Raw genomic sequence first — 26336 nt, 5'->3', positions numbered from 1 at the left:
GAATGGGGGCAAGGATTAATTTTCTTTAACTGCTGGGCAACTGTACATGTTATAAACACAGTGCTGTGCTGGTAAACATATGACTATATGTTATAAACACAGTGATGTGCTGGTAAACATATGACTATATGTTATAAACACAGTGATGTGCTGGTAACATACGACTGTACATGTTACACACGGTGCTGTGCTGGTAAATGTTTAACAACTGGCTCTCCAGAGGGGAAAAAAACGGCCTGACTTGTGGTATAGTGATTTCTGTGTTGTAAATGCTTCCCACATGGCCTATTTCAAGCTACCAACGTGATAGCAATGAACATGGAGTAGGGAAGACGTGTGGGTGGCCGGCTCTTGGGAGCTGGTTCACACCGGCTCCAGAGCGCCTGTGCCTGCCTTGTGCGTTCATTCTAAGAACAAGCCCATAAGCTGCACAGTAGTTCCATTCCACAAGTGGTGAAACTGAAGCGTAGAGCGATCGGTATTTTACCGAAGGTCACACAACTAATTCGTGCTGCGCTTTGCTTTAGATCCACGTCTGCCTGTGTTCAAGTCCAAAGTTCTTTCAACGAGACTATGCACTTCCAGAGGCGTCAAAGGGCTGGATCTCCGCTTCAGAAACTCCTTGGCAGTACAGAGCGGAGGTAGATATGGCAGAACAAGGGAGTTCTAGATAATGCGTAGGTGGATGAGTGCATATTGTTCCAACAAAGTTTTATCTACGGAAGCAGGTGGTAGGTCTGTGCGGTATAGAGGTGGGTCGGAAGGAAGCACACCAGCGTTCGGAGGTCACATAGAAGGTTCCTGAAGAGGCTGGGTGAGACGTGACGAGGCTGAGCCAAGACATGGCAGGGGTCAGGAAGTGTGGACATATTGGACAGGACTGCCGGCCTTCCGTCTCAGCAGATGGGCATGGCTGGGGCGAAGGGGCTGAGTCATAAATCATGAGAATCATGAGAAGCAGATTTCTTTGGAGAAAACTTATGTTTTTAGTTTGGCCTGTTGAGTTCAAAGGACCTACGGACAGTCCAAGTGGGGAGGTCCAGTAGGAAAGTGGGAATGTGTGCAGTCAGGAGACAGATCCGAGGGGGAGGCCATGAGCAAGTCAGCCTAGAGACGCAGCTGGGACCCTGGCCGTGGATGAATGTGTGAGACAGAGTCGGGGAGGCCTGAGAATAAGCCAAGAAAGGAGCTTAGGAAGCATAGGGATGGTCTCAAGGAGAAGCCACTCAGGACCATGTTTCCATACACAAGGTAAGAGTGTTTCCAGCACGAGAGAGGGGTCAACACTGTTGGACGCTGTTGTGGATGCTGTGATGTGCACTCTAGAATGAAGACTTCAAAAATGAAGGACTATTTTCCTGGCTGCTGTGAAGACCTCCCAAAGATGGCCCTCAGCTGTCACCCCCCTTTGGGAATTGTCTCTCCTGAAGAAAATTGCCTGGGTCTCACCTCGTTCTAGGGGTGGCCCACATCCACTGACCAACACAGCAGAGAAAAGCCCAGCTCCCTTGTCCCAACTTGGGACAATTCAGAAGGGCCACAGTAGCTCCAGATTCCCCTGTGGAGTTGGCCGAGGCCTAAGTTGGGAGCACATCGCAGCTCAGCTCCTCCCGCTGCTCGAGCCTGCTTCCTGCCCTGCCGTCCGCAGGTGCTGGCCCCGAGTGCACACCCAAATTAACATCCTGCTTGCCCATCTCTGTCTCAGCATCTGCTTCTTGGGGATCCCCACACGTGACAGCTGCTCTTTCCTCATGTGCTCTGCCCTATGACGTTGCTGTTCAAGGGTGAGCAGGACCAGACCAACCTACCCACTCATCAAATCCAGACCAACCTACCCACTCATCAAATCCGAAAACAAGCCAGGGGTGGGTGCAAACCAAGACTCTGACATCAAACTGACTGAATAAAGCTTTATTTTAATGCAAAATGAAACAAGAAAAATTTATATATTCATATATAACAACATCCAAAGTGTTTTCTGTGGTACAAATGGGATCATCTAAAAAGCCTGTAAAGAATCCATTCTCCACCCCCATATGCCAAAATAGGATTTCACATAATTTATCTCCAGAACTTATAAACAGACTTGGTATCATAAAAGCACAGGAAAACACTAGAAAAAGTGACTATATAAACAGCAGGTTTTGTTTTATGTTCCAGTAGTAAACACACTGCAGTCGTCATGGATGGAACAGAACACTCGCAAAGGGCTGAGTCAGGAGACAGTCTGTGGGGCTGGCTCATGCTCCGCTCCGTGCTCCCTGGCTAAGCTTATCTTTCGAAGTCAGGCTGTGTGTGATTCTATGGCTATTTTAAGGGCCTGAGGGAGAAAGATTCTCACTTAGAAGTCCTAGCCGCATATGAGAGCCTAGGCTTATTTTAGATACCTTTTATTCTCCTTTTTCTCAGAACGGCGACTTTGTAGGGATATCTTATGGAGACTCCTCTTTCTGGTCTCATTGCATCGTTTCCACCCAAGTCGGTGCAAACTGGGAGTGCAGAGACGTAATACTGCGGGCTGCTTCTGCATCCAGCTCCCTCCTACCCAACTCTGCTAACTCTGGACAAGCTGTTGCTCATGGACTCAGAGAGCGGTAGGGCGTCTACGCAATTTAGCACCAATTTGAAGGCTGTTCATTATGGATTTCAGAGTTTAACGCCAATGGGAACTTTACAGACACACACTCCTATCCATACCAGACTCGCCAGCTCTCTCCATCCCCTGAAACATGAAGATGTTCCTCCGGGGACAATGAATCTGCGGTTACAGGTGAGGGGAAAAACCCTTTAAAAGTTTGATCTCCAGGCATGACAACTCCAAAAACCGTCAGGTGGATTTCCTTCAGGAAATAGGGTTAGTTCAAGAAGTTCACGAATCTTTGGGAGGAATAATGCATCACGTTTTAATTTTATTTAATTGGTGGCAAAAATAAAGCTACAATGAAGTCTCAAATCTCCTCTCTCAGGCAGTGCGCACAGAGTTTCCCCCAGGGTGACAGTGGGTCTACGGATCGCACCAAGCTCTTGATTGTAAGGTCTTTGCTGTGTGCTGTCCTGTGCGGGTCAACGCATATAGACCTAAAGACTTAAGAATTATGAGTTTCACAGTAATTTTTTTCCAATTTTTGTTAGTCAATCGTGATTTAAGAAAATGCTCCTGTCAGTGAGCTTGCCTTCATCCACTGATCGGATATTGTGGGGAAGCAATGTCAAACCAGGAGAGAGACGGCCGCCGCCCGACAGCACATGGGTGAACGGCAGGAACTTCTCTCCCTGCGAGGGCTCAATTCTCCTGCATGTAAAAGTTTTCAGTGATCTGCTCCCTTTCATCTCTCTACTCCTGCAGAAAGGGACAAAATCAGAGCTCCTTGAAGTATGTAGTGACTTGAAGCCACCATTTCCAGGCCTAAATGACCCAGCGGTCAGATCTGTCGAGGGGGCGTGTGCGTGGATGGGTTTGCCACTCACCGTGCCACGCTGTTCCTGAGGGCTCTCAGCGTTCTGAGCTACGAGGAGACACCTGATTGAGCTTTTCCAAGGCCATAAATAAAGCAGGACTATTTCCTGCTGCTGGGCACCTCCTAAACAGCCTTGTCTTCTAAATACTGGGAGGGAGCTCTGTGAGCTCTGGGTGGTGACACCTGGAGGGCTGGGGCACAGGCATTTATAAAGCTCACACTTGAGCAGGTCTGAGTTGTTGCTTGGCTTGATGGAGCCTCTGTCGCACAGCTGAGTTCCGCCTCCTGCGGGCAGGGTCAAATGGGATATGTGTTCTACTCCAAGCAAGAGAAGAAAGCTGCTATAATCTACTTTTGTCCACACCAATAGTACCCTCACCTCACTGGCTGCCCTCAGGATCCGCAGCTGTTTTATGACTGTGTGTCCCTCCGCTTCCAGCAACTTGCCCCGAGCTTGCGGCCAGGAGGCATTGTCCTCCCAGGGCGGCTGCGGGGTGGACACATGGGCCTTCTTCCTATAAGGGCCACTCCTCTGACACGACAGAATACCTCACTGTGCCCCACTGCTCCCACTGCCCCTCCGGTGGCCTTGGCCTTCATTCAGAAGGAGCTTCTGGCTCGGTTACGTTCACTAGTCTGCAGGACTTTGGTTAAACTATGGAACACACTGAAGAGCTGATTGTTAATGCTTCAAAACAAGTACACTTCCCTCGCCGTGTCATTTTCTGCTTGAAGGTTTACTTAGCGTGAGGGGAGGCAGCATCGAGCACATGGGCGGGGAGACCCCGCAGCTCCCTCACTCCACCTCTAGGCGAGCAAGGCCGAGATCCCAACCTCTTTGCACAAACTGCAAACAATCGAAAGGTCCTGGCTTAAGAGAGATGACAGAGGGCAAAAAGCAACCTGCCAGTCTGTTTTCCAGAGGGCCATAAGTGAACAGTCATTCAGAAAACGGGGCCTCTCAAAGTCCAGTAAATAACACCATTTACATCTAAAATCAGCAGTTGCATCATTCCTGGTAACAACTCTATTTTAAATAAAAAAAAATAAGACTAGACTGGGCTAGATGGGTACTCTATATATTCAATGATACGATAATTTATTAGATCCTATCAGTCAGAGATATTCTAATCTTGGCCAAGATATGTCTAAATTGAACTTGACTGCTTTTTTTTGGAGGGAGTGAAGAGGGAATGTGAAAAGGCTGAAAGTATTTCGGGCGCCACTCAATAATTTCAAGAGCCGCTCCCAGCTCCTGCTCTTTCTCAGTCCCTTGTCTGCATTCTCTTTTGAGTCAGGGTATAAGTTTTAGACGTTCTGTCGTAATAAGTAGAAATTAGCCGCAAAGCTCAAAAGAAATGGGAATGGGTTTTGGGTGGGGTTTCAGCTTTTCAAAGCCCCAAGACCTTCTTTGCCCAGTTGGAGGCCCTGGCCGTGGTCCTGTCCTGACATTTGTAAGTGAAGCAGAGCAGGTACAGCATGACCCCCTTCCACGCCGCTTCTCCCTTCCCTTCTTTCTGTTTTCTTTTTTCCTTTTTATTCCTTTCCTCATCCAACTTTCCAGAAAGCATTTTTATCTTCCACTCTCCATACTGGTAATCACATGCCTTCACACACACACACACACACACACACACACACAGTCGGTCCCTGCCATCTACTACCTGCCGGTGGTCAGCCTCCACAGGCCACGCCAGCCCCTCCCTGGCCCTGGTGCAGGTGGTACTGTTTGGCACTGATCTGGAGCCGGTACCTCCAGGACACTGCTTCCTGGGTGACCTAACCAGCGGGGCCTCTTTTTCTCAAGTACAGTTCAGCTCTCAAGTGGGAGCCGTGACACAGAGGCCCAGTTACAGTAACCACAGGCAGAAGAAGCCTTGGGGATGACTCAAACCAGGTGTCTCCCGAGGTCCTGCCTGGGACACGGGAGGATAAAGGTGGGGACCACAGGAGCGTCAGGCTCGGAACGTGGTGGCACGGGCCCTCAGAACTTACTCTTTCTGGAAGCTCTGACTAGCTTTGCACATTCTCCCAGGACACTAATACTGCATTTGCATCTTACTTTTATATAAAAAGTGAGGAAATGTGAAATGCTTATACCAAATGAGTGGTGCCGGGAACCTGAGAAATTCCACAGATGAAGAGACACAGTCTTCCTCCAGGTATAAAGCATTTCAAAGAGATCACCAGTCGTGTTTGCTTTTTCAAAGAAAAACCTACTCACTTAAGATGCCCATCGACTTGACAACTCTAATACTGTGGCTGAAGCTCAGCCTCCAAATGGATGATGATCCTGGACGAGATGGCCTCTGTGCTGCCCATCCTGTGGGGCACGTGTGCCCCAGCAGGTAATCTAGCAGGGGAGGCACCATGTGGTACCTCTCCACTGTTATTTGCCTGTGCAATTACCACACTCACTGAACTGAACAATTCTAACAGTATTTCAAATATCAGGCAGTATTATTTTTATGGCCCCATCTTTTCTCTTCCTCCTGATTTTCCCCCCAAACTCCTGTCCCTCCCTTTCCCCTGTGATTAGCAGTCAAGTGTTGCAACCTCAATGAGAAAAACCTCATCGGTACCATGGAGAATTCTTAACAGGATGAAGGCCTTAAGGTGTAGGAAGGACAAAGATGATGGTAGACATCTTCCTTTCCGGGCTGCGCTGAGCTGGGTTCAGCTATACGGCTGCAGTCATGGGGTCCTTCTGCCGGGGATCCTGGGTGCGGTATGGGTACTGGTCTGGGCTGCCCCCATGGGGCCCTGGTCTGCCCATTTCTGGATAGGTTGGCACCCTGTGGTGCTGAGGAGGGGAAGGCGGCACGTCTTGCCGGAAGGGTCCTTTGTGCTGGGGGGCTGGCGGCGGCGGGTAATACTGAGGATACCGGAGGTCTGTGACCCTCAGATCTGGGGGCCGGGGATAGCTCCCTTTGGGAGGTTGCACAGGGTGAGCCCCTGGGTAATACGGAAGCTCCCTTTCCTTGTAGAGCCCTCGAGGTGCTGCTGTCAGATAGTCAACAGGATCGGCTGGTCCTCCCCTGGAAAGAGAAGAACAGACACATAGCAAGAGCTACGAAGGTGGGTGCCCAGCTGGAGGCCACATTCCCCAGCCTCCCACACAGTTTGGTGTGGCTATCGACTTGGTCTGGCCAAGGGGATGTGAGCAGAATTGATGTGTTCCCTTACGAAGAAGAGAAGGAAACTTCTTCTCTTCTCTCCCTCCTGTTGGGCAATAGAGTGGCTATTTTAAACCACAAAGTGAAAGTCACATGCTGAGGAAGGCAGAGCAACATGAGGGCTGGAGCCTGGGTCCTCCGTGCTACGGAGCCACCGTGTCAGCCAGGACTGCTTACACTCAGATTGTGCGTGAAAGAGAAATAGACCTCTATCTTGTTTGTTTCCTCTTATGTTGGCCTTTAGTATAGTAACCAAACTAGCTTCCTAGACAAGGCAGAATTTAGCATTCTTAAGGCTGAGATCATTCAACCCCTCCCCTCCTCTGCCAACCTGACACCTGTCTTACACAGGACAGTAGAAATGCATGGGTCATTGAGAGCCATGAAGTCCCACGGAGGGCCCTCCCTTCTCACCCAGGTCTGTGGGTGCTCTTTACATGGACCACTGTCTTGGCGTAACTCTTGGTTGGCTTCTGCTCCATCCCTGTGTGGGTTAGTGTGCCCTCCCCCCTCGACAGTTCCTAGAAAATGTCCCAACCCAGAGCTGGGAATACTCACCTGGAACTTTGATATAAAGTGATTCTCCTGCAAAGTCTAGAAGCACCACCACGTTGGTGGCAGAGTGCGGAAAGCCAAACCAGCTGGAAGTTGTACCATGTAAGGAGCAGCCACATGGAAAGGTCCAGGGCGAGGACAAACACTAAGAGAAGCCCACCCTGCCAGGATGTCTCCACTCAGACAGAAGGCATCTGCAGACGCCTCTGCCATCACAGGAGCGCCAAGTCTCCAAACGCTGTGCAGACGACTGCCTCTCATATCGCCTGGTCAGACACAGGAGTTCTGTTTGTGGCTCTTAAAATCCCATAAAGCTTCCATGCACACCTTCACCACCACCACCCCCAGATCCTTGCCAGTTCACTGTGCCCGTGGGGACACCCTGCAGCGTCGCGGCGTCTCTCAGGGAGCATCCTTCCTCCTTTTATTACTTTTTTAAAGGAAAACAGCAAGAATAATAATTAAGGAGAAGCTCTCCGATGTCTGAGTACAAACTGGTAGGACACATGAAAGAAACGGCAGGGCTGTAAGAGCACGGAGCCTGAGGTCAATCAAGCCAGGTCAACGCGGGTCCAAATCACCATGTAGTCTGCAGCTCAATGTGAAGACGGCTCCGAGAGTTCCCCAAATCAACGAGGGTGTGAGGAGCTCCAAGCTGGGGTGCGTGTGAAGGCAGCAGGGGAACACGCTCACAAGGACGGACAACAGGAGTCTCTCTCTACTTCCTTACGTCTTAATTTGGCCACGTGTAATAATGAAAGATAGATCCTTGAGCTTGGGGTAATTTAGTCAGAGTTTTCAGATAAAAAAATTAAATTGTTTGTGTACAAGTTATTACAGCATCAACCGCTATTGTTCAGAGCAGTTAGCTATGCTCTGTTTGGAATTGCCCATAACAAATAGCGCACAAATGCATCGTCTGTCAGCCCAGCCTGGGAAATAAAGGATTGCGATTTCATCTTCCCTTTCCTGCAGAATTTTATTTTTGATTTAGAAAACTTCCAGCATTCATTATATCTTTTATTGTAAAATATTGTAAGTGTCCTCCCCTCGTGCTCATTTCTGTTTCCTTTTGGCTCACGTTAGAGATTTCCGAAACACTTAAAAAAAATCCTTAACCTGTGCTTTCTCTCAGAACCTACTGAAGATACTTCTCTGCATGAAGTGAAACATGTGGTTTTTCTGCACTCGTTTTAAGCCCTTGGGATAAATCACTGACATTTGCAACACACAAACATTATCTGCCTCAAATGAACACACAACCAACGCTCCCTGCGGACCCGCTTAGTGGGAATGTTTCCTGTTTAAAACGGAGAGAGAGAAAGGAGGAACTCCAGGCCCTGGGCTTCTAGGGTTCTGTTCTCTCTCCAGAGATTTCTCCCTTTTAAAATGGAACATTGTAAAAGACAGGCACGCCTTGGTTTTTCACTTTTGCAGAGACAACCCAGATCAAGTGGTGACGGCTTAGAGCCGCCCTGAGACGCCGTGACAGAGTGGGGCAGTCACTCTCCCTCCTCCCACCCTCACCCTGTGGCTCCCCACCTGTCACAGCAGTGAGGGGCAGCAAGGCTTCCCCTGGGCGGAGGGGCCAGAGCTCAAGGCGGTTCTGTGGCCCCATCTTGTTTCCCCTAAAAAAAGAGTTAACGTCTGAGAGTTCGCTTACATGCGGCAAAAGCCAAGCGAGGTGGCTGTTCTTTGTCAAGAAATGAAATCATGGAAATCATCCTTTTTCTGAGGACCCATCAAAATGGTTATCATTTTTAATTTCTCAGAGAGAAGAAAAACAATGAGCCGGCCTATAAAAACACTGTTTAAGGTTCAAAGAGTGCTAGAAGAATTTTTCTCTCTTTGATGGGGAGTGTTGCTGTTGTTTATAATAACTTCTCACTCAAAATTGAGCATTTTCTATAGACTTTTGCCAGAACAGTGTCTAAGTGCTTGTGAATATTATGTGTGTGTAAGCGCACACACACACACACACATTTAAAAGGACAATTTTAAACAAATCAAAAGCTCTCCTCATTAACTACAGACCTTGATAGGATAAACGAAGAAGAGAGGGCTGAAATTTGAGCTCGGTTAATCTTGAGTTTCCCTTTCTGTAGTTTCTTTATTCAGGTGAAATTTAGTATTTGTAGGAAAGCACCAAAACCAACTCATTCTGGGGACTAAGAAATGCTGCTGACAGTGACCAGGGCTGCATGTTTTGAGCCATCCCTGAGCCATCCAGAGGCAGCCTCCTCTGGAGATTCTGATGAAAATAAGGATCCAAATGGCCAGTGTACCAGTACTTCAAGACCCCTCCCACTTTTCTTGTGACGTCGTGAATTTTATTTGTGTTATTACTTTTCTTAAAAAAAAACCCCAAAAACCTTTCAATTGAAAATATGACTCAGAAACAATATTTACTTAAGAAAAGAGAAACAGGCTTGTATTTGCTTTCTCCATAAACCTTTGAGGAAGCTATCATGAAAATATCTATGTTTTAAAAATTTTGCTCTATTTATTTTTGATTAGGCTCATTTCTGGAGGCCAAAAGGATTCAGATTTTGCTTGGAAAACTCATAGGAACTATCTCAGGCACACAGTTTCCAAAAACATAAATGCACGCAAGAACGAATGTTAACTTCAAGCCTAAACACGACAGAGCTCTATGGTAGTGACAAGTGAAGAAATAATAAGGATAATTTGCTTTACACGAGATTTTCCTCCTTTTGCCATCTCAATATGTCACTATTTTTCATTAAACAAAAAAGGGACTGAAAGTCAGCAGCTGATTAGGTCAGATAGCCAGCCCCTGGGTACCAACTCTCTCCATCTATGGAAGGATGGAAGCATGTTCCTACATTTGCGAAAACAATCCCGTCCGGGGCAAGGGCTCACTATCAGAAGGACCGAGTCCCTGGGAAAGCCCTTCAGGTAGGAACGAGGTGCTACTGACAGGAACAGATGAAGAGGCATGTGTAATTTTGAATCCTCCTGTGTATTTATTCAAGTGTCAGTTAAGGACTGGTTTTATTATGGTCCAGCAAAGACGTTTTCATTGTTTCTGTCATAAACACCAAAATCTAGCAACATCTTAATGTGTGTGTTTAAAAATACAAGACACGATGTTTCAAATAAAGGGCCTTCAGGAGACAACGTCAAAGGTGCAAACCAGGTGTGATGGCCACAGGTTCAAGTACCTGGGTTTGAGGGTGGATGAGCAAGAACCAGAGGTCCAGGTGCTGTCCAGTCCCCTCTGTCACAGCACTTCCCACTTTCCCCACTGGAGCATGTGATGGATGACTTTCATCCAAGCCACACGTGCCCAAGGAGGGCAGAGGCTAGGGTTACGCAAGCTTCTCTACCACCTGTCGACCTCAACGCCCTTCCCTCCCACTCAAAGGAGAACAAGGAGATGCAAGTGAGTGGGGGGTGACATTTTTAAGGGAGAAGACCTGAATCTGCTATAATTTATTAAAAGATATCGTTTGCAAGCTTCGGTTCTTCAAGTATCAGGAACAAATCCTGGCAATACAGAGCTGATCGTGACTCCCTTATGGTCTCAAGGCTCAGGAGGAACCACCACTGTCTCGCATCCAATAAGCTCCTTTCAGGAGAAGGAAGGGGAGGTGGAGCTGAGGAACAGCAGGGGAAAAACGACTAAGATTATGACACAGCAGCAACTAGGAGAGAGTTCGTGTTGAGAGGGGGTGAGGTTAGCAGGCATAAAAATAAGGTTTGCGGTAAAAAGTGTGAAAGCCGTAAAGATTTTATGAGCAAAGGTGAGTACGTCCAGCTTAGGCATAAGCACTGAATTTCTTATTTATGGAAAAGCTTCCAAAAGGCAGAATCTCGTTCCTCTTAATTTCTGTAAAATACTCTGTGTGCTATTAGCAGCCCAAATAAAGACAATTTCTTAACTTCCAAGGTAGCCTTTATGGGTTTCCTTTTTTGGTAATACTTGTGACCAAATGTGGAGTTCAAATGTGGGGAAGCAACGTGAAGTGAAGCTCCCCGTGAATCTCAGAGAGGTGCAGGCACCTCCTGGCAGAAGACCAGCAGCGAGCAAAATCCCCCTACTCTCACGCACGCTGCACACAGATCATCTGGCCGTTGGGCTGGTGTTGGTGCTGTCTTCTCCAGTTCCTCTACAAATATGGTGAAGCTAAAAAAAGGTCAGGGCAAACTGATCTCTGCGCGGGCACTCGAGCCACTGTGCGATGTGGACAGAGAGGCTTTCAGTGGGCCTTTGGAATTCCTCCAGTGTCAGGTTCCACTTTCCAGGCCGTCATCCTTGGTCCAGGCACGAACGTGGCCGGCCAGGATTAGCAGAGCCCTCTGCAATGTATATCACCTGGCTTTGATTTCTGCAGATTTTACGGGATCATAAGATAGAATGATCATTTGATGGCCTATGTCCTAGGCACGATTTTGGGAAAAAAAATCCTGCTTTCATCACTCACATTTCCCACTGTGTATGAAAGAAATCTCTTGCTCTTTGCTAGGACCTGGAGTGGCAAGGGGTTTAACAGTAGATGCTTTCAGCTCTTGTTAATGCCACAGAAATGTTTGCAAAGAAAACGAAAGAGGAATGATAATGACTGGGTGCTCAGAAGACATTTCTAAAACAGTTTGGCAGGTGTAATTTTGATCGCCCACATTTAATTCCTTCTTTCATGTTTTTCCACAATGACCACAAATACACATATTAACTGCTATTATCTGGAAAATGGCCCTTCAGAATGTTTCATCCTATCGGATGGTGGGAGGTATTCCCTAAAAACTGTCCTGCTGAAATCATTCCCTTCATGAGGGGGTGTGAGGCTTCTAAAGTGGTTGCTGAGGACAATCAGAAGGGCAGCGTATACCGTGGTAGAGAAGGAATCTTGTGGAAGGCCACACTGTGGCCACAAAAATGTCATGCCTCCATATAATTACCTCATGGTCTTTTCAATCATGGAAGAGGTTTTATTTAAAGAGAATGGAAATGAAAGGCACCAATCATCGTAACTTGGTAGGCCACTAAAATCTTCTCTCTAGTGTAACAGTTGTCCTGGGACTTCAATATCTAAACACTGAGGATTTCGTCCAACTGTCATCCAAGAGCTCAATTTCAAGGTCAGACTCGGAGGGCCAACAGGTTCCAGTGTGTTGGGTCCCGAATTTTGAAGATGGTTTCGCCTGCCCCTTAGGAGAAGCACCACACAGTTTCTCGCCCAAGGTTACTGCCTGAAGACAGGACATTCTAGGGGAAAACACCATTCACGAGGGCTGCTTTTCTCCCATCAGTTCACATTGTATTTATTTTTAGAGCAATGCAGACAATTTTTGGATAAGATATTCATACATCGCTGCCCTGTCTTTGCCTGTCCCCAGTCCCGTGCCATTAATTTCTGAAGCCGGGGCAATAGGAGGACTTGGGCGTAAACTTGTTATGGCCTTAGAGCTTTAGACTCCCTCTCCACCAAGGGCAAGGGCTCCACTGAAGGAGTCTTAGACGCCCTCTCCACCAAGGGCAAGGACTCCACTGAAGGAGTCTTAGACTCCCTCTCCACCAAGGGCAAGGACTCCACTGAAGGAGTCTTAGACGCCCTCTCCACCAAGGGCAAGGACTCCACTGAAGGAGTCTTAGACTCCCTCTCCACCAAGGGCAAGGGCTCCACTGAAGGAGTCTTAGACTCCCTCTCCACCAAGGGCAAGGGCTCCACTGAAGGAGTCTTAGACTCCCTCTCCACCAAGGGCAAGGGCTCCACTGAAGGAGTCTTAGACGCCCTCTCCACCAAGGGTAAGGACTCCACTGAAGGAGTCTTAGACTCCCTCTCCACCAAGGGCAAGGGCTCCACTGAAGGGGTCTTAGACTCCCTCTCCACCAAGGGCAAGGGCTCCACTGAAGGAGTCTTAGACGCCCTCTCCACCAAGGGCAAGGGCTCCACTGAAGGAGTCTTAGACGCCCTCTCCACCAAGGGCAAGGGCTCCACTGAAGGAGTCTTAGACGCCCTCTCCACCAAGGGCAAGGACTCCACTGAAGGAGTCTTAGACACGCCCTCTCCACCAAGGGCAAGGACTCCACTGAAGGAGTCTTAGACTCCCTCTCCACCAAGGGCAAGGGCTCCACTGAAGGAGTCTTAGACGCCCTCTCCACCAAGGGCAAGGGCTCCACTGAAGGAGTCTTAGATGCCCTCTCCACCAAGGGCAAGGGCTCCACTGAAGGAGTCTTAGACGCCCTCTCCACCAAGGGCAAGGGCTCCACTGAAGGAGTCTTAGACTCCCTCTCCACCAAGGGCAAGGACTCCACTGAAGGAGTCTTAGACTCCCTCTCCACCAAGGGCAAGGGCTCCACTGAAGGAGTCTTAGACGCCCTCTCCACCAAGGGCAAGGGCTCCACTGAAGGAGTCTTAGACGCCCTCTCCACCAAGGGCAAGGACTCCACTGAAGGAGTCTTAGACACGCCCGCACGTGCGTGCGCACGTGTGTGTGTGTGTGGAAGGGCTTGCACACCACGGTCTCATCAGAACCCCAGGGAATCCTGCCCCTGGGAGTCTCTTCCTCTGAAACTCAGCAGCAGAAACGCCCACGCTGGGCTGGCTGCCCCTGCACCTGGCAGGCTCAGGAGCGACCGTCGACCGCTGCAGTGAGAACTGCAAAGATTCACGCAGCTCCTTCCCGAGGGCTGACAGCCAGCTCCATCCTAAGCGTTTTCTCCACGTGAACATGTTTATTCCTCTGAACACCACCACAAGGTAGGTGCTATTATCATCCCTGGTTTGCAGATGAGGGAACTGAGGCACACAGAGCAGTAACGTCACTTGACCAAGGGCACACAGGGAGCGGCAGGGACCAGATTCAAGCTTAGGCAGGCTGACCCGGAGGCCACACACTTGACCACTAAGCTAGACCGTGCAGCCTCTGATCTCTCCTGCTTGTTACCTGCTCACAGTGTGCCTGTTGGCAGCAAGTGAAAGAGATGGGTTTAAATTTGGAAATACATTTTAAAAAAAAGAATCTAATGGGTGAAAAGGCAAAGAAGTTTATTTCACTGGGTCCTTTGGCTTTTAGACACCCAAGAAGCTGACACTGCTCATGGTGCTGGTGGAATGCCAAAGGCACAGACAGAACTCCATGTGGGCGGCCTCATTCAGAGACCGAAAGCTGCCTTGCCTTGAGAAAAACAGGCTCCTGTGTGTTTTATGAAAATCAAAGGAGAGATTTGTGTGTTTCTGTTTGCAAGACCCTGTGCTCAAGGTCCGATACCTTGGATGTTGGTGTCACTAAGATTCAATGGAATGTTTATAAAAGACACAGGTTCTGGGCCTGCAATCCCAGAGACGGGCTGGTCTGAAAAGGGACTGGGAATGGCATTTTTCACAAGTGCCCTGATGATCTGATGCAGGCAGAGCTGGGATATGTTTTAAGGAGTCACACTGTGGTTACAGGGGTTCGTAAGGCATGCAACCTGCTGCTCGAACAATCTGGAATCTAACAAAACAATTAGAATGTAAAGAAATTCAGAAGACATAAACAAGAGGAGCCAAGACATAGAGCTGAAAAACCTTGGAAAGTGTTCTGGAATCAGACTCAGTCTTCTGATGCCAGTGTGAGAAGAGTGGGTGAGGGAGAAGCAGTTCGTTCTGGAGAGGCTGTCTGCAGCCTGGTCCTGGAGGACCATCCTACCAGGGGCAGTGTGGGGAGGAGGAGGGAGTGCGATTTTTATTCAGTAGGATTTGGAACAGAGGGGTGGTGTGAATTCTCTGTGGACAGCTCCGTTTGGTGACAGCTCCCTTCGGAGGGACCTCAAATCTTAACAGGTGCAAAGTTACACAATTCCATCTCTCCAAAACTGCTGCTCCTCCAGGACCCCCACGGGAGAATGGCATTGTCTACACAGTCAGCCGCACCAGAAATTCAGACTCCTCTGTGTCATCTCCACACCAGCCAGATACTGGGTTCTAGAAAACGCTCTCTTAATATCCTTGGCTGTCCACCCTCATTGCCACCGCCTTACTGTAGCTTCAAATCCCTTTTCAAGTGGACTAGCACTAGTATATTAGGGCTGCACAGGCAGGCAGGGTTGTGGGCCAGCTCCACAAAAGAGTAATTCAACGGCGCAGAGCTAGGGTCCATGAGCTGAAGGACAGTTGAATTTTCTAACCATCAAGCCAGCTGCCACCAACTCTGAAGCAATTTTGAGCACACTGCAGTTAATCTCAAATGAAAACACGGCACAGCTTCTAAAGACAGGCGGGTTCAGTTTTATTTTGGGGACTTTGTGAGCATTCACATTTTTTCAGTGTGACACTTCAATTTAAACCCTCACCACTTAACTGGTAAGAGTTTTTTGCTTGTGCCTGAATATGAGATCTGCTGTAAGCCTTTTTTTTTAAATCAGGTAATCTTTCCCCCTAAATTTATAAGACTAAGTGAGGCCTATATAACATATTTCATCAACCTCTGGGTTCACTTTCTTCCTTAAGAAATGAGCATGTTAGTATCAGTATTTAATTGATAAGGCAGTTGAAGACAATGGACCAGTGACCAACGTAAAGATGAGGAGTGCTGGATTCACTTGTGGGAAGGAAGGTCTGACGTGAGCTCCTCTGAGTACCGACTGGATGCCATCTCCACGCGGGTTTCCCGTGGAAGGAGCTTTCCCATCCTTCTCTCAACAGTGGCAGGAGCTTCTTGGTCCCACCCCCGACTGGAGGGGAGCACCGAAGAAGGGATGGCCTGGCCCAGAGCTCCATTCGGGGGGAGTTTGGGTTTTGATAAGTGAGTCAGCCACAGTCATGGTCAGCTCTATTCTGGGGATTTACATTCTCTCCACCGCCCTGATGCCCAGCACTGAGGCAGTGGGCCCACTCTCCACTTCCCCCAGATAATACATGGAAGGAAGCGCTTTGGGCCTCTCTGTATTGATTTTGAGGTGGAATTGAAGCACCTTGTGATAATTTTTGCCAAAGAGTGGAGGGTAATTCTGGGCCTTCATCTCCTGTCTGTGCTCAGCCCGTTCCCAAGCCCCAGGCCGGGCCTGGTGGGCACACATCAGGCTCAGCTGTGGGCCCCACACAGCCCTCCTGTCTGGAATCTGGCTCATTATTCGGCACAGAGCATTGGAGGCAGCATGGGCACGACAGCCTATATAATGCCACATTCTATTCAGCTCTCATTTTTGCAGATGAAATGGACTTATAGCACAAAGCTTACTGAACTGTATTGTTGAAATGATTTCAACCAATAATAAAAGTTATCCAGAGAATCTCGGGTGCTGAGGCCTCGCCCTGAGCTCCCTGGCCCGCCTGGGTCCCTTCGTCCTCTGGCTCACCACTACGCGGCTGGTGAAGATTGCTTATTAACGGCCTTACAAACCTTTTACTTGCAAATCTTCTTTTACTGAAATTAGAGCATTCTTTGTCACTTCTCTTTCTGCTGTAATGCAGCCTGACTGTCGGCCCAGCTTTTTCGGGTTCCATCCTCGCCTTTGATGCTGGTAAAATTGAGCAGCTAGCAAATCAAGGCTTATAACAGCCCACACTGATTGGGGCTAGGAAATTACTCTGCTCTCATCATTCCTTCTTCTTGCCTCAAATGTTCCTGTGCACTGACTGTTCTGAGCGTTCCCACGGCCCCTCTCCCGCGCCCCATCCCCCCTCCCGGAGTGAACCAATACGCGAGTCCTGAGCCATTGATGAGTGGTTTAGAAAAAGACAGAGCAAGACAGGCTTGCATTGTGACTAAGCTCCTTCAGACCTTATTTCATCCTACATTTGTTCTCTTACTCCCTGCTTTATTGATTTATTCCTTGAACAATTCAAAGAAAACTATAAATCCTCCCTCCCTTCTATTTCTTTGAGTGCTGCCTCGCTCTCAGTTGTATTTGGTGCTGGCAATATGCACCAATATGAAAGGGTTTCCCCCCGTTTTATCACACGCATTCTCTTATCAGCACGGCAGCAACCGCAGCTCTTAAAATCAGTCACGAAGCTGAAGCTTTAATAATTTAAATAAAGGCTTATCATAGAAAAGCAAATATTTACAAATATGAGTCATCTGATTTAAAGAAATTAATTAAAAGTAAATGCTGAAGTGATTTAAAACTAAAGAGCCATCACCAAAGAGAACATTCTTTACTCTGACCCGAGCCAGCTCGTCCGGACCTCAGGGGCGGGGTTCCGTGTTCTGCGCCTGCGCGGGGACCTCAAGCTTCCCAACCCGCAGCCCGCTCAGACCCCGGTCTCATTTTCACGTTAGGGTGGGAGCGCTCTCGGGTTTCAGTCCGAGAGGTCTCAGGATGCGCCTAGTGTAGTGCGGACGGCGCGGGCCTCAGGGGCAGAACACGGGGCTTGAACTGAGGAAGGCCCTTCGCAGAAACGTGGTGCCGGTGGCTGAACTGTTCCGGAGCCTCAGTGACCTCACGTGTAACACGAGGATTGTACGTCTGCCTTTCCTCCCCTCGCAGACTGTGATGGAAACTGAGAAAGAACAAACAGACACACCCTACTGAGGTCCTCAATACTTGTTGAACTTGAAGTCACACCCAATCATTTTTAAAAGAAATAAAACTGGTTCTTCTATAAGGAGTTTAAGGTGATTGTCCAAAGACCTAGAATAAGCAAGAAAATAAATTTGTAGACAAATCCAAAATTGATAACTGAGTGTGACAGACTCTATGTGTCCACTCCACATCAATGCGTGTCAGTGTAGGAAATGCGCTAACAGAGGTGCAGCCTTGTAGGCCCACAGAATGAATATATATACACACACACACACACATACACACTTAGATATTAATATGTATTCACTATGTATATATATAGTCTCACACGGTATTTAAAATAATTTTCGGCTAGTTGCTGACATTTGAACTTTGAGGGTGGCCCCCCGGAGGCAGAGACTGGGCCCTCCTGGGCTCTGCTCTGGCCTGCTTCTCTCCCTGACAGTCCTCCTGCCCCTGGGGCTATCTAGGGTTGCAGCCCCTGCCCCAGGGGAATAACTCTCACCCTCTGGATTTCTGCATCATCCCACTTAGTTTGCATCCTCCACCTACAGCTGTATGTTATCCAAATTCCCCACATCAAAGAGTGAAAGTGCCATGGGAAGTAGACTAAAATCTCTATCACCATGCCTGGTCCACCTTTAAATCTTTAAGAATAAATTCTCCATCACTACCTCTGTGCTAGAGAGAGCGGCAGGATGGAGAAGGGATCCCGGATGGCAACTGCAGAGCTGGTCTTACCCCAGGGGTTTCAGCCAAGTCATTTTACCTTCTCAGGCCTTATCTTCAACTCTGCAGAATGAACAGGTGGCCCCCAATGAGTCATCAGGGGTTACAATGTCATGACCCTTCCAGGAAACCACACAGGCTCCAGTCCAAATTGACCTCAGGTCACACTGCTGCCTTTTAGCCTGATGTCCGCAAGGGTGACCCTCGCTGGACTTCTGCACTTATCTGCACCTTGGTTTCTCCATCTGTAAAGTTATATGTGCTTTTCTTCTCACAAGAGAGAATGCAAGATCTGGGTGACCGATATGATATGCGTATCGGAGGAAAGTCTGGGTAAAAAGAATCTAAGGTCTCGTATTACTCTCGTGTCTCAAAGGTTGTGATTGTGAAGGGAAACTCGCCTTGCCTAATGGGACTTCTGGATCAGGATTTCTACTCCCCAGTGACAGGCATTATGTTTTCCTGGCCAACAAGGTAATACTGTGCAAGTCCCACCCCGGCCCTTGGCAGAGTGATATCAGACCTCAGTTAAAGGGTAGGTGTGTCCCACTTCAGGAAAACCGGACTCTTACTTCCCTCCCTGCCCCACGCGTTTTGTGAGGAATGTGTGCAGTAAATGCTTATCAGTTGATGAGCTGCGAACCAGCCCTTTAATTGTTTTATTTACAACATGCTTATATCCTTCCCTAACATCTCATTGGGGAGTTCTCTAGTTGGTTAATTTAATGAGGTTACGTGAACTACAGTTTGGTAAAACTAGAAGCTGAAAGATACCTATTGGAGTTTTACCAATCTTACAGTCATTTGGAAGCGTGGAGCACAGCTGAGGTTAAAAAAAAGTAACAACAACAAAATGGATTAAAGTGTTAATTACCTTCATCACTATCATTTAAAAAATAATAACATGAAAAATCAAGATGAAGAAAAATAACAAAATTTAAATTCACTTCTTCTCTGGGTACCGTTTCCGGTAGAAAGAAGTGGCTTCAGGGGAACGTTTCATTGGTGAGGGACAGGCAATCAGAATTGCTTTTGGAAGCCAAATGCTTACTTAAAAATAATCCTCTTATCTTTCTTCTGTAGTTCCAAATCTGGACAGATGAAACTCCTAATGTTAACCTAGCCCAGAGGGCCATCTTACTCCTGGGTTGCTGACAATGAACCCCAAAATATCCTCAAGCACCTACAAAATAAGAATGAGCCTCAGTGTCTATCCCTGAGGATCTTACCACCTGGCTCGGGAGACAAAGACAGAGATGAAAGATTAGACAGGGCACATATGCTTGGCGCTGAGCAAGTGCCGAGGCAGATCTGCCATAGGGGAGGGTTCTAGGCGGGGCTGCGTGAGGGGATTCTGGAAGGAAGAGTTGGATATGGGCAAGCAAAGAGAAGGGGATGGTGGGAGACAATGAAAACCTGCAGGATACAGGGTAGAGAAGCTCTGAGGCCAAGAAAGTGGAAACTTACCCGTCCCAGACATCCTTGCTTCCTGACCCCTGATTCCTGAATAACATGCCCTTCTTAGGAACTTATTGAAGAATGACAGTGATGTTAGAAAATTAAGTCGCGATTAGTTTAAATTTATATGGTAAGATTACAAAGGACCATGGAAAATCTTTACTATAATGCAGACTTGATGCTGGCAGAGGACAAGATCTGTGCCTGCGGAACTGCTGACCACTCTGCTAATTCCCTGTTTTCTGACATGTCCCCCAATCAAGGATGAGCTCCGCAAGGGTGGGGACTATTCCTGAGTTCACTGCTGACTTCCCAGTGCCTGGCACATGGCAGGCCCTCAGCACAATATTTATTCAATGAGTGTTATCTGAGAGATTCCTGGTGTGGAAAAAGGGTCCTCTTGTTTTTAAACTGAGTGGGTCTTAACACTTGCTGACTGAGGAAAAAACTATTCTCGTCTGAGTTTCAACCGTCTACCTTTCTTGCCCAGCAACTGGCACCTTGCTCGTTGCCTAGAGACCACGCTTGCATCTCTGACACCAGTTCCAGTGAACGAGTTTCCCTTGTGATGGGCGGCTCAGCGGCTCTGTGGTGAACAAGGGCACTGGGCTTGGAGTCAAAACTCCTGGGTTCAAACTCCTGCCACTGCCTCTGAGGGAGAAATTTGTACGTTTTCTTCACTTGAAAGTGCGGATTATAATGCCAAGCTCATAGGGTTGCTGGGAGAAGATCAAGGCAGCGATGTGCAGGAAAGCAAGGCCTGACTGAAGAAGCCCTGCTCAATGATAAGACAGCATTAGTGGCAGTACCTGGTCCATGTAGCCCAGCCTGAGGTTCTGCCCTACCCAGTAAATCCTCAATACCGACGTCCCCTTCCGAACTCGGACGTCCAAGGCTGGGTGCCTTCATCTGCTGCGGGACCTTCCTGATACCGACAGAACCTTGGCCTTTGGTCTCTTAGAAGATTCCCTCCCAGGCTGTGCTCCTCTCTGCCTGTTGGGATCTTGGGTGCTTGTCCAAACTAGATGGACTTCCCTGTCTCTGATGCCTCCATCACCAGACCTCCTCCCTTATCTCCTTTGGCTGGGGCGTCTCCCCATCCCTTCGTCTACCTCCGGGGATGTCTGTGTTTAGGTCCCAGACACATTTGAGCTGAGCAGTCCCGACCATCAACACAGACCCTGTCACGGGTATCAAGGGATGAAAGAGCAGGGGATTATCACACATGGTTCCGGGTTCCACTTAAAGGACGCGTGACTTCCTCCATAATATAGTCCCAGTTTCCCCATCTGTCAAATTGGGGTAGTAATGGTTTGCTGCCTCACTGAGTAGGGAGGGGGTTAAATTAGAATGACTGTGCAACACTTGGCGCCAGGCCTGGGCACGGTAAGTGGTGGATAAAGGTTGGCTATTATTGTTATTATTTTTCTCCCTGCTCCCACTTTTTAGTACTGATTCCTGATTCCATAACATCCTACATGCTTTTCTGTCTTCCAAATATTCAAATATGTCCAGAGGCCTTTTCCTGCCCTAAAAACCTACTTCCTCCAGATGGCGATAAGGCAAGTTATCACCACTTGCCCGAAACTTATGGACTATGTTCATCAAAAAAAGCATGCAAAATACACTAAAATGTACACTCTCTCTAAATAGCTGTTCTCTTTTGTGCAATCCTGGTTATATTTATGTCTAGTTGGTACTTACTCGTGTGTGCACATGGATGCCACCTCTTGGAGACCTGCTGCAGGGCTGGATTTGGGGTGGGTCCCATTCTCAAAGAGAGACAAATGCAATCACCTGTGCAGCCACCAAGGGAGTTATAGGTGCAGGCATCCACACCCAACGGGAGCAGGCAGCAGCCAACGACCATTAAGCACGGTCTGGAGAGAGACATAAGATCCCCATCTCTCTTTTATATGCAACCATCTGGACACATGAAGCACTGGATCACACTTCCTTGAGGGAGCATCCTCGAAGCCTGTGGGTCAGACAGCAATCAGACCCGGAAGTAGAAAATGGGCTGGCGCATTGGTCTGCTGGATAAGCTGTCTGGGGTTTGACACTCATTCTACTTTTTATGAGTGTGCGACAAGAGCGTTTACTTTTCTCTTTCATCCTTGATTCTATCTTCCCTTCTTCCCTTGTCATCAGAGCTGGGACAGTGGAAGCTGCTGTTTTTCCTGCCTAGCATCTGTCCCATCTTATCCTGGTGACAGTATTCTGTTCTTTCGGGAATCATTCCATGCCCACCCTCAGTCTTTGTGGTTTAGGTGGAGCAACTCTACCCATGACTCCAGAGGTGGCTTGTGACCTGGACCTGGCCACCAGAACATTCCACCCACCCTGGGCTCGGTGATTGTCTACGGTTAAGTACATAACCCAATCACAGCAACCTGAGGCCATTCTAGGACTTTCGTTGGATATGTTGAAATGAGAGAATCCCTCTTTTGCTGGAGTGGCTGAGAAGACAGGAGAAAGTCTGGTGCTGTGGGCTGCTGTCTCCACCTCAGAGAGGGACAGTGTGCCTGAGAATGGGGCCAACACAGAAGAAAGCAGAGTCAAGAGATGAGGAGAAGCGGTGCCACTCCTGACGGCGTTCTCTGAGTTCCTGGTGCTGCACCTGAAGATAAGTCTACCCTTGGACTTTTTTTCGGTTATATTTGCCAGAAGATTCTTGTTCTGTGTTGGATATAGAAAAATATGTGAATAATAGAGAGGCAGATCTAGAATAACGCTTACTTCTGCTGTGTGCGGAGGAGGGCGCCTAAAGGAACAAACCCAGGTCTACGGGAGAGCATCCTGAGAAAGGGCAGTGGCCGTTCACTTTAGAAACCACCTGGGCAGAGAAAGGCTTCGTCGTAGTTCACGCTGCCTCAGCTTGGCACATTCCCAACATCTCCAGGGTGGAGCAGGTGGGGAGCAAGAGGCCTAGAATAATCCCCTCTTTAAACTGATAAAGAGGGTGTTGGGTGGGGAAAGGGAAGAGGCATGGAGTATGGGAGGGTGCCTGATGGATTTTTGGTCCTTGACAAACTTCCTTTAGGCTCAGACACCTGCACCTGTAACGAACTTCCACAACTCCATATGCAATTATGTCAGTCTGTTTCTCATCCTCTAGCAATTATCCAATAGGTGACAACAATGAGAGTGTGTAAAGAACTAGCAATTAGTTGTGTAAATGTAAAACATGCCAGGAAAATTCCTGCCTGCTCAGATCCAAGGGAGTAAATAAAAACGAAGACACCAAATGACTCTCCCCTCGTAGCCCTCTCTTCCGGCTGCGGAAACGTGCAGGCTTTACTGCCTACGCGTCTCTCTCTGCGTCTCTGCACATGCGCCACTGGAGAAGGGACTGGACCTGGAGTTGCTTTGGGAAAGGAGGTCTGGAGAGCCAGACTTCTGTGAGACTGTAATCTCGTCCGATGGCACACTGATTTTATACAAAGAGTAAGAAGGCTGGTGATGTTCTTTTGAATGGCAAATAGACTCTTCCACTGCCAAGAATGTGGAGACTGGTTTTTCAGGGGCAGCACAAGGCAGCCCGACTTGCCCAGGTTTTCTTCTGTGCATCTGAAAGTGTGGTAAGTACGAGCCAGGGCACGCTAGGGTCTTGAGAGCAGTAGTTTTCCAGGGACCAGCAAAGACCACAGCAAGCCAAGGTTTCCCAGGAGCTTGGGCTCTGCCATGACATGGCCTGGAAGGAAAGCGCAGAAAAAAATGGGCCTCTCCTTTCATTTCTTTTCTCTTTTTTCTTTCAAATTTATTGAGGTACAATTTACACACAAGAAATGTGTCCATTCTGAGTGTTTAGTTCCATGAGATTTCACAAATGTGCACATCTGAACCACCACCAGCATCAAGGATATAAGGGCTCTTTATTTTACTCTGTTCCACTGTTCCTTTTTCTCTACTAACTCTTAAATTGAGCATCGCACAGCTCCATGGAAGACGCAAAGAAAATCCCACACTTGAAAAATTCATCACTTGTCTGGAAAAACTCCAATCACTCATGTTTGACAAAAATTGCTGAATGCATTAAGAAAAGTCAAGGTCTGGATGGATAACAAAAATGAGAAATTTGAGTTTTGGAAAGAATTCTCTGGGACAGATATACAAACCATTCAAAATTGAAACTTGGAAAAACATGCCATGTCATCTCCATCACAATTATTCTATTGCTTTATGCGTTTCTGTTAGCAGAAAACTTTTTTTTAATGACAAAAATGAAACTTACTGAAAAAGAGTTTGCCTTCAATGAAAGAATTCTCATGACTCAATTAGAAAGCTCACAAAATGTAATACAAACAGAATTTCCACTTGAACTCAGTCTGATTGAACATAGAGCACGGTCCTTCCTCACACCGTCATGGCAAGATGCCTGGATTTTTTTCCCTCAATTGCAAATTCCTTCCTATGTTTTTGTGCTCCTTTCTTTTTCTGCCTTAAAATTTAGCTGAATGCCTACTATGTGCCAGGTACAAGGCAGGGCTGAGGATACAGTGGTGACCAGGCAAGACTCTGCCCTGAGGAGCCTATGGCCTTTGTTTCCCACCCTATAAACCCACTCCCATCTCATCCCACGGCTGGTGGGTCTTTGAAAGCATGGCTGCAAATGGGAAACTGGGAAAAGAGAGGGGAGCAGACACAGGGGAAGAAGAGCAGCCTTGTAACTATTTTCCACTGGATGAAGACTAGCATTTCTATTAATTCTCCCACCCTTTGTCATGGTTGGGTAGAAAACGATTCTAAAATCCAAATCAATGAAAAGCAAAAAACCAACGAGAATGACCCGGTACCTGAGTGTTCACATAAAACCCAGAACTCTCCCTCAGCTGCTCCATCCATGTAAGGAAAAGAGAAGGCCACAGAGAGAGATTATTGTCAGAAATCTGGAGAAGAGGATAAACTGTTTCTGATGGTCATGGTGTTATATTCGGCATATTGGAGCAGTGATTTACTAAATATAGACAGCATGATAGTCAACCGCCAAACCTAAATCTGATGCATCTTAGTGCTGTGAATCCTTTCCAATTAACTAGCTTCTTCCTGAAAACACTAAGAAGTAAAACCACGTCTACACCCAGATATAATTGTGGTTTATAAAGAAATGAAAATAATTCGTAAGAATAGACATTTACTTCTTGACGAGTGACTTCTATGACTCTTAAAGATGCAATGGCTCATTCAAATACCACCACTGGCTCTTTGGGACCCATGATTTCTATATTAGCATCTTAGACCAGACTCCACAGGGCACCTGATAGCAACGTAGGTCTTCTGGTTGACTGTGGTTGTGAATGTGGCTCCTGAGACACACCAATGTGAGATTTTCTTCTTGAGACCAAAGGATGGCAATGGATGTTTTGGCATAGAAGTTCACTGCTTTTGGCTTCTTGGAAGAAAGGCTCAAGAAATTTACAATCCAGGTTATCAGAAATTGAAATAGACAAAGGGCACAGCCTTGCAATTACCACCATGTACTTGGTTCTATCTTAGGATTTCCATTTCTCTGCTGTATGTCCCATCTGTTCTCCTGTGCTGTCTACTTTATCCATTAGAGCCCTTAGCATATTAATCTTAATTGTTTTACATTCCTGGTCTGATAATTCCAATGTCCCTGCCTGGTCTGGTTCTGATGCTTGCTCTGTTTCTTCGAACTGTGTTTTTTGCCTTTTGGTGTGCCTTGTACCTTCTTCTTGACAGCTGGACATGATGGACTGGGTAGAAGAAACTGGTGTAGGTAGGCTTTAGCGATGTGGCGGTGAGGGGTGGGGAAGGGGAGGCGTTCCACAGTCCTGCGAGTCCGTCTCAGTCTCTGAGTGAGCCTGCGCCTCGGGACTGTGGGCCCCACGAGTGCTTCTCAGTGTTTCTGCCCCATGAGGTGGGACATGATAGCTAGAGTGGGTGGGAGTTGAGTACTTCCCCTCCCCCACGTGGAAGGCTAGCGCCGCCTGGAGTTGGGTATTTCCCTGCCCCGGGTCAGTTAGGCTCTGATAATACCCCAGCAGGTCAGGTTCTGTTGACTAGTTTCCCCCGAGGGCGGGCCTTGTTGAGAACGCGGTGCTCGGCCTTATTTCACGTTGGTTCCTTTCCCCTCCCCCTGATGGAAGCCCAAGGGGATTTTCCTTCGATATTTACTGTGGGAACCTGGTCAAGCTCCTGGAGGTAAATCTCAATATTTTGGGGAGCCCCCTATGACTGGGTCCCCCCCAGAGTTTATAAGTCTCAGAGCTGTCCCCACTGAGGCCCAGCAATCCATCAATCACTGGTCAGGTTTCCCTGGGGTCCCTCCTGGGTCTCTACTCCGAAAGCCGTGACTCCCTGCCTCCATCTGTCTGTCTCTCCAACCCTGGGGACAGCGGTTTGCTCTCTTACCCATCTAAGAAGCACTGTTAATTTTTCAGTCTGTTTGGCTTTTTACATGTTAGGATGGAATGATCACTTCCAAGCTCCTTACATATGGAACCAGAAACCAGAAGTCTCCAC

General features: G+C 47.8%; 1 protein-coding gene across 8 annotated transcripts in view; it reads right to left on the bottom strand.

Moving 5' to 3' along the window:
* Positions 1–1896: 1896 nt before the first annotated feature.
* The window catches only part of PARD3B (par-3 family cell polarity regulator beta), a 908373-nt gene continuing 883933 nt past the window's right edge, over positions 1897–26336 (bottom strand). For 6 of the 8 annotated variants that reach the window (XM_014836393.3, XM_070508440.1, XM_014836394.3 and 3 more), the window contains one exon: positions 1897–6496. In XM_014836393.3, the coding sequence (XP_014691879.3) occupies positions 6139–6496 (358 nt within the window). In that variant the 3' untranslated portion in view covers positions 1897–6138. Of the gene's footprint in view, positions 6497–17142; positions 17641–26336 lie in introns of those variants that run through there. The other 2 variants (XM_070508438.1, XM_070508439.1) reach the window with 2 other exon arrangements.

This window comes from Equus asinus, chromosome 4, assembly GCF_041296235.1.
Source record: "Equus asinus isolate D_3611 breed Donkey chromosome 4, EquAss-T2T_v2, whole genome shotgun sequence".
Taxonomy (NCBI): Eukaryota; Metazoa; Chordata; class Mammalia; order Perissodactyla; family Equidae; genus Equus; species Equus asinus.
This window is presented reverse-complemented; position numbering and strand designations above follow the sequence as displayed.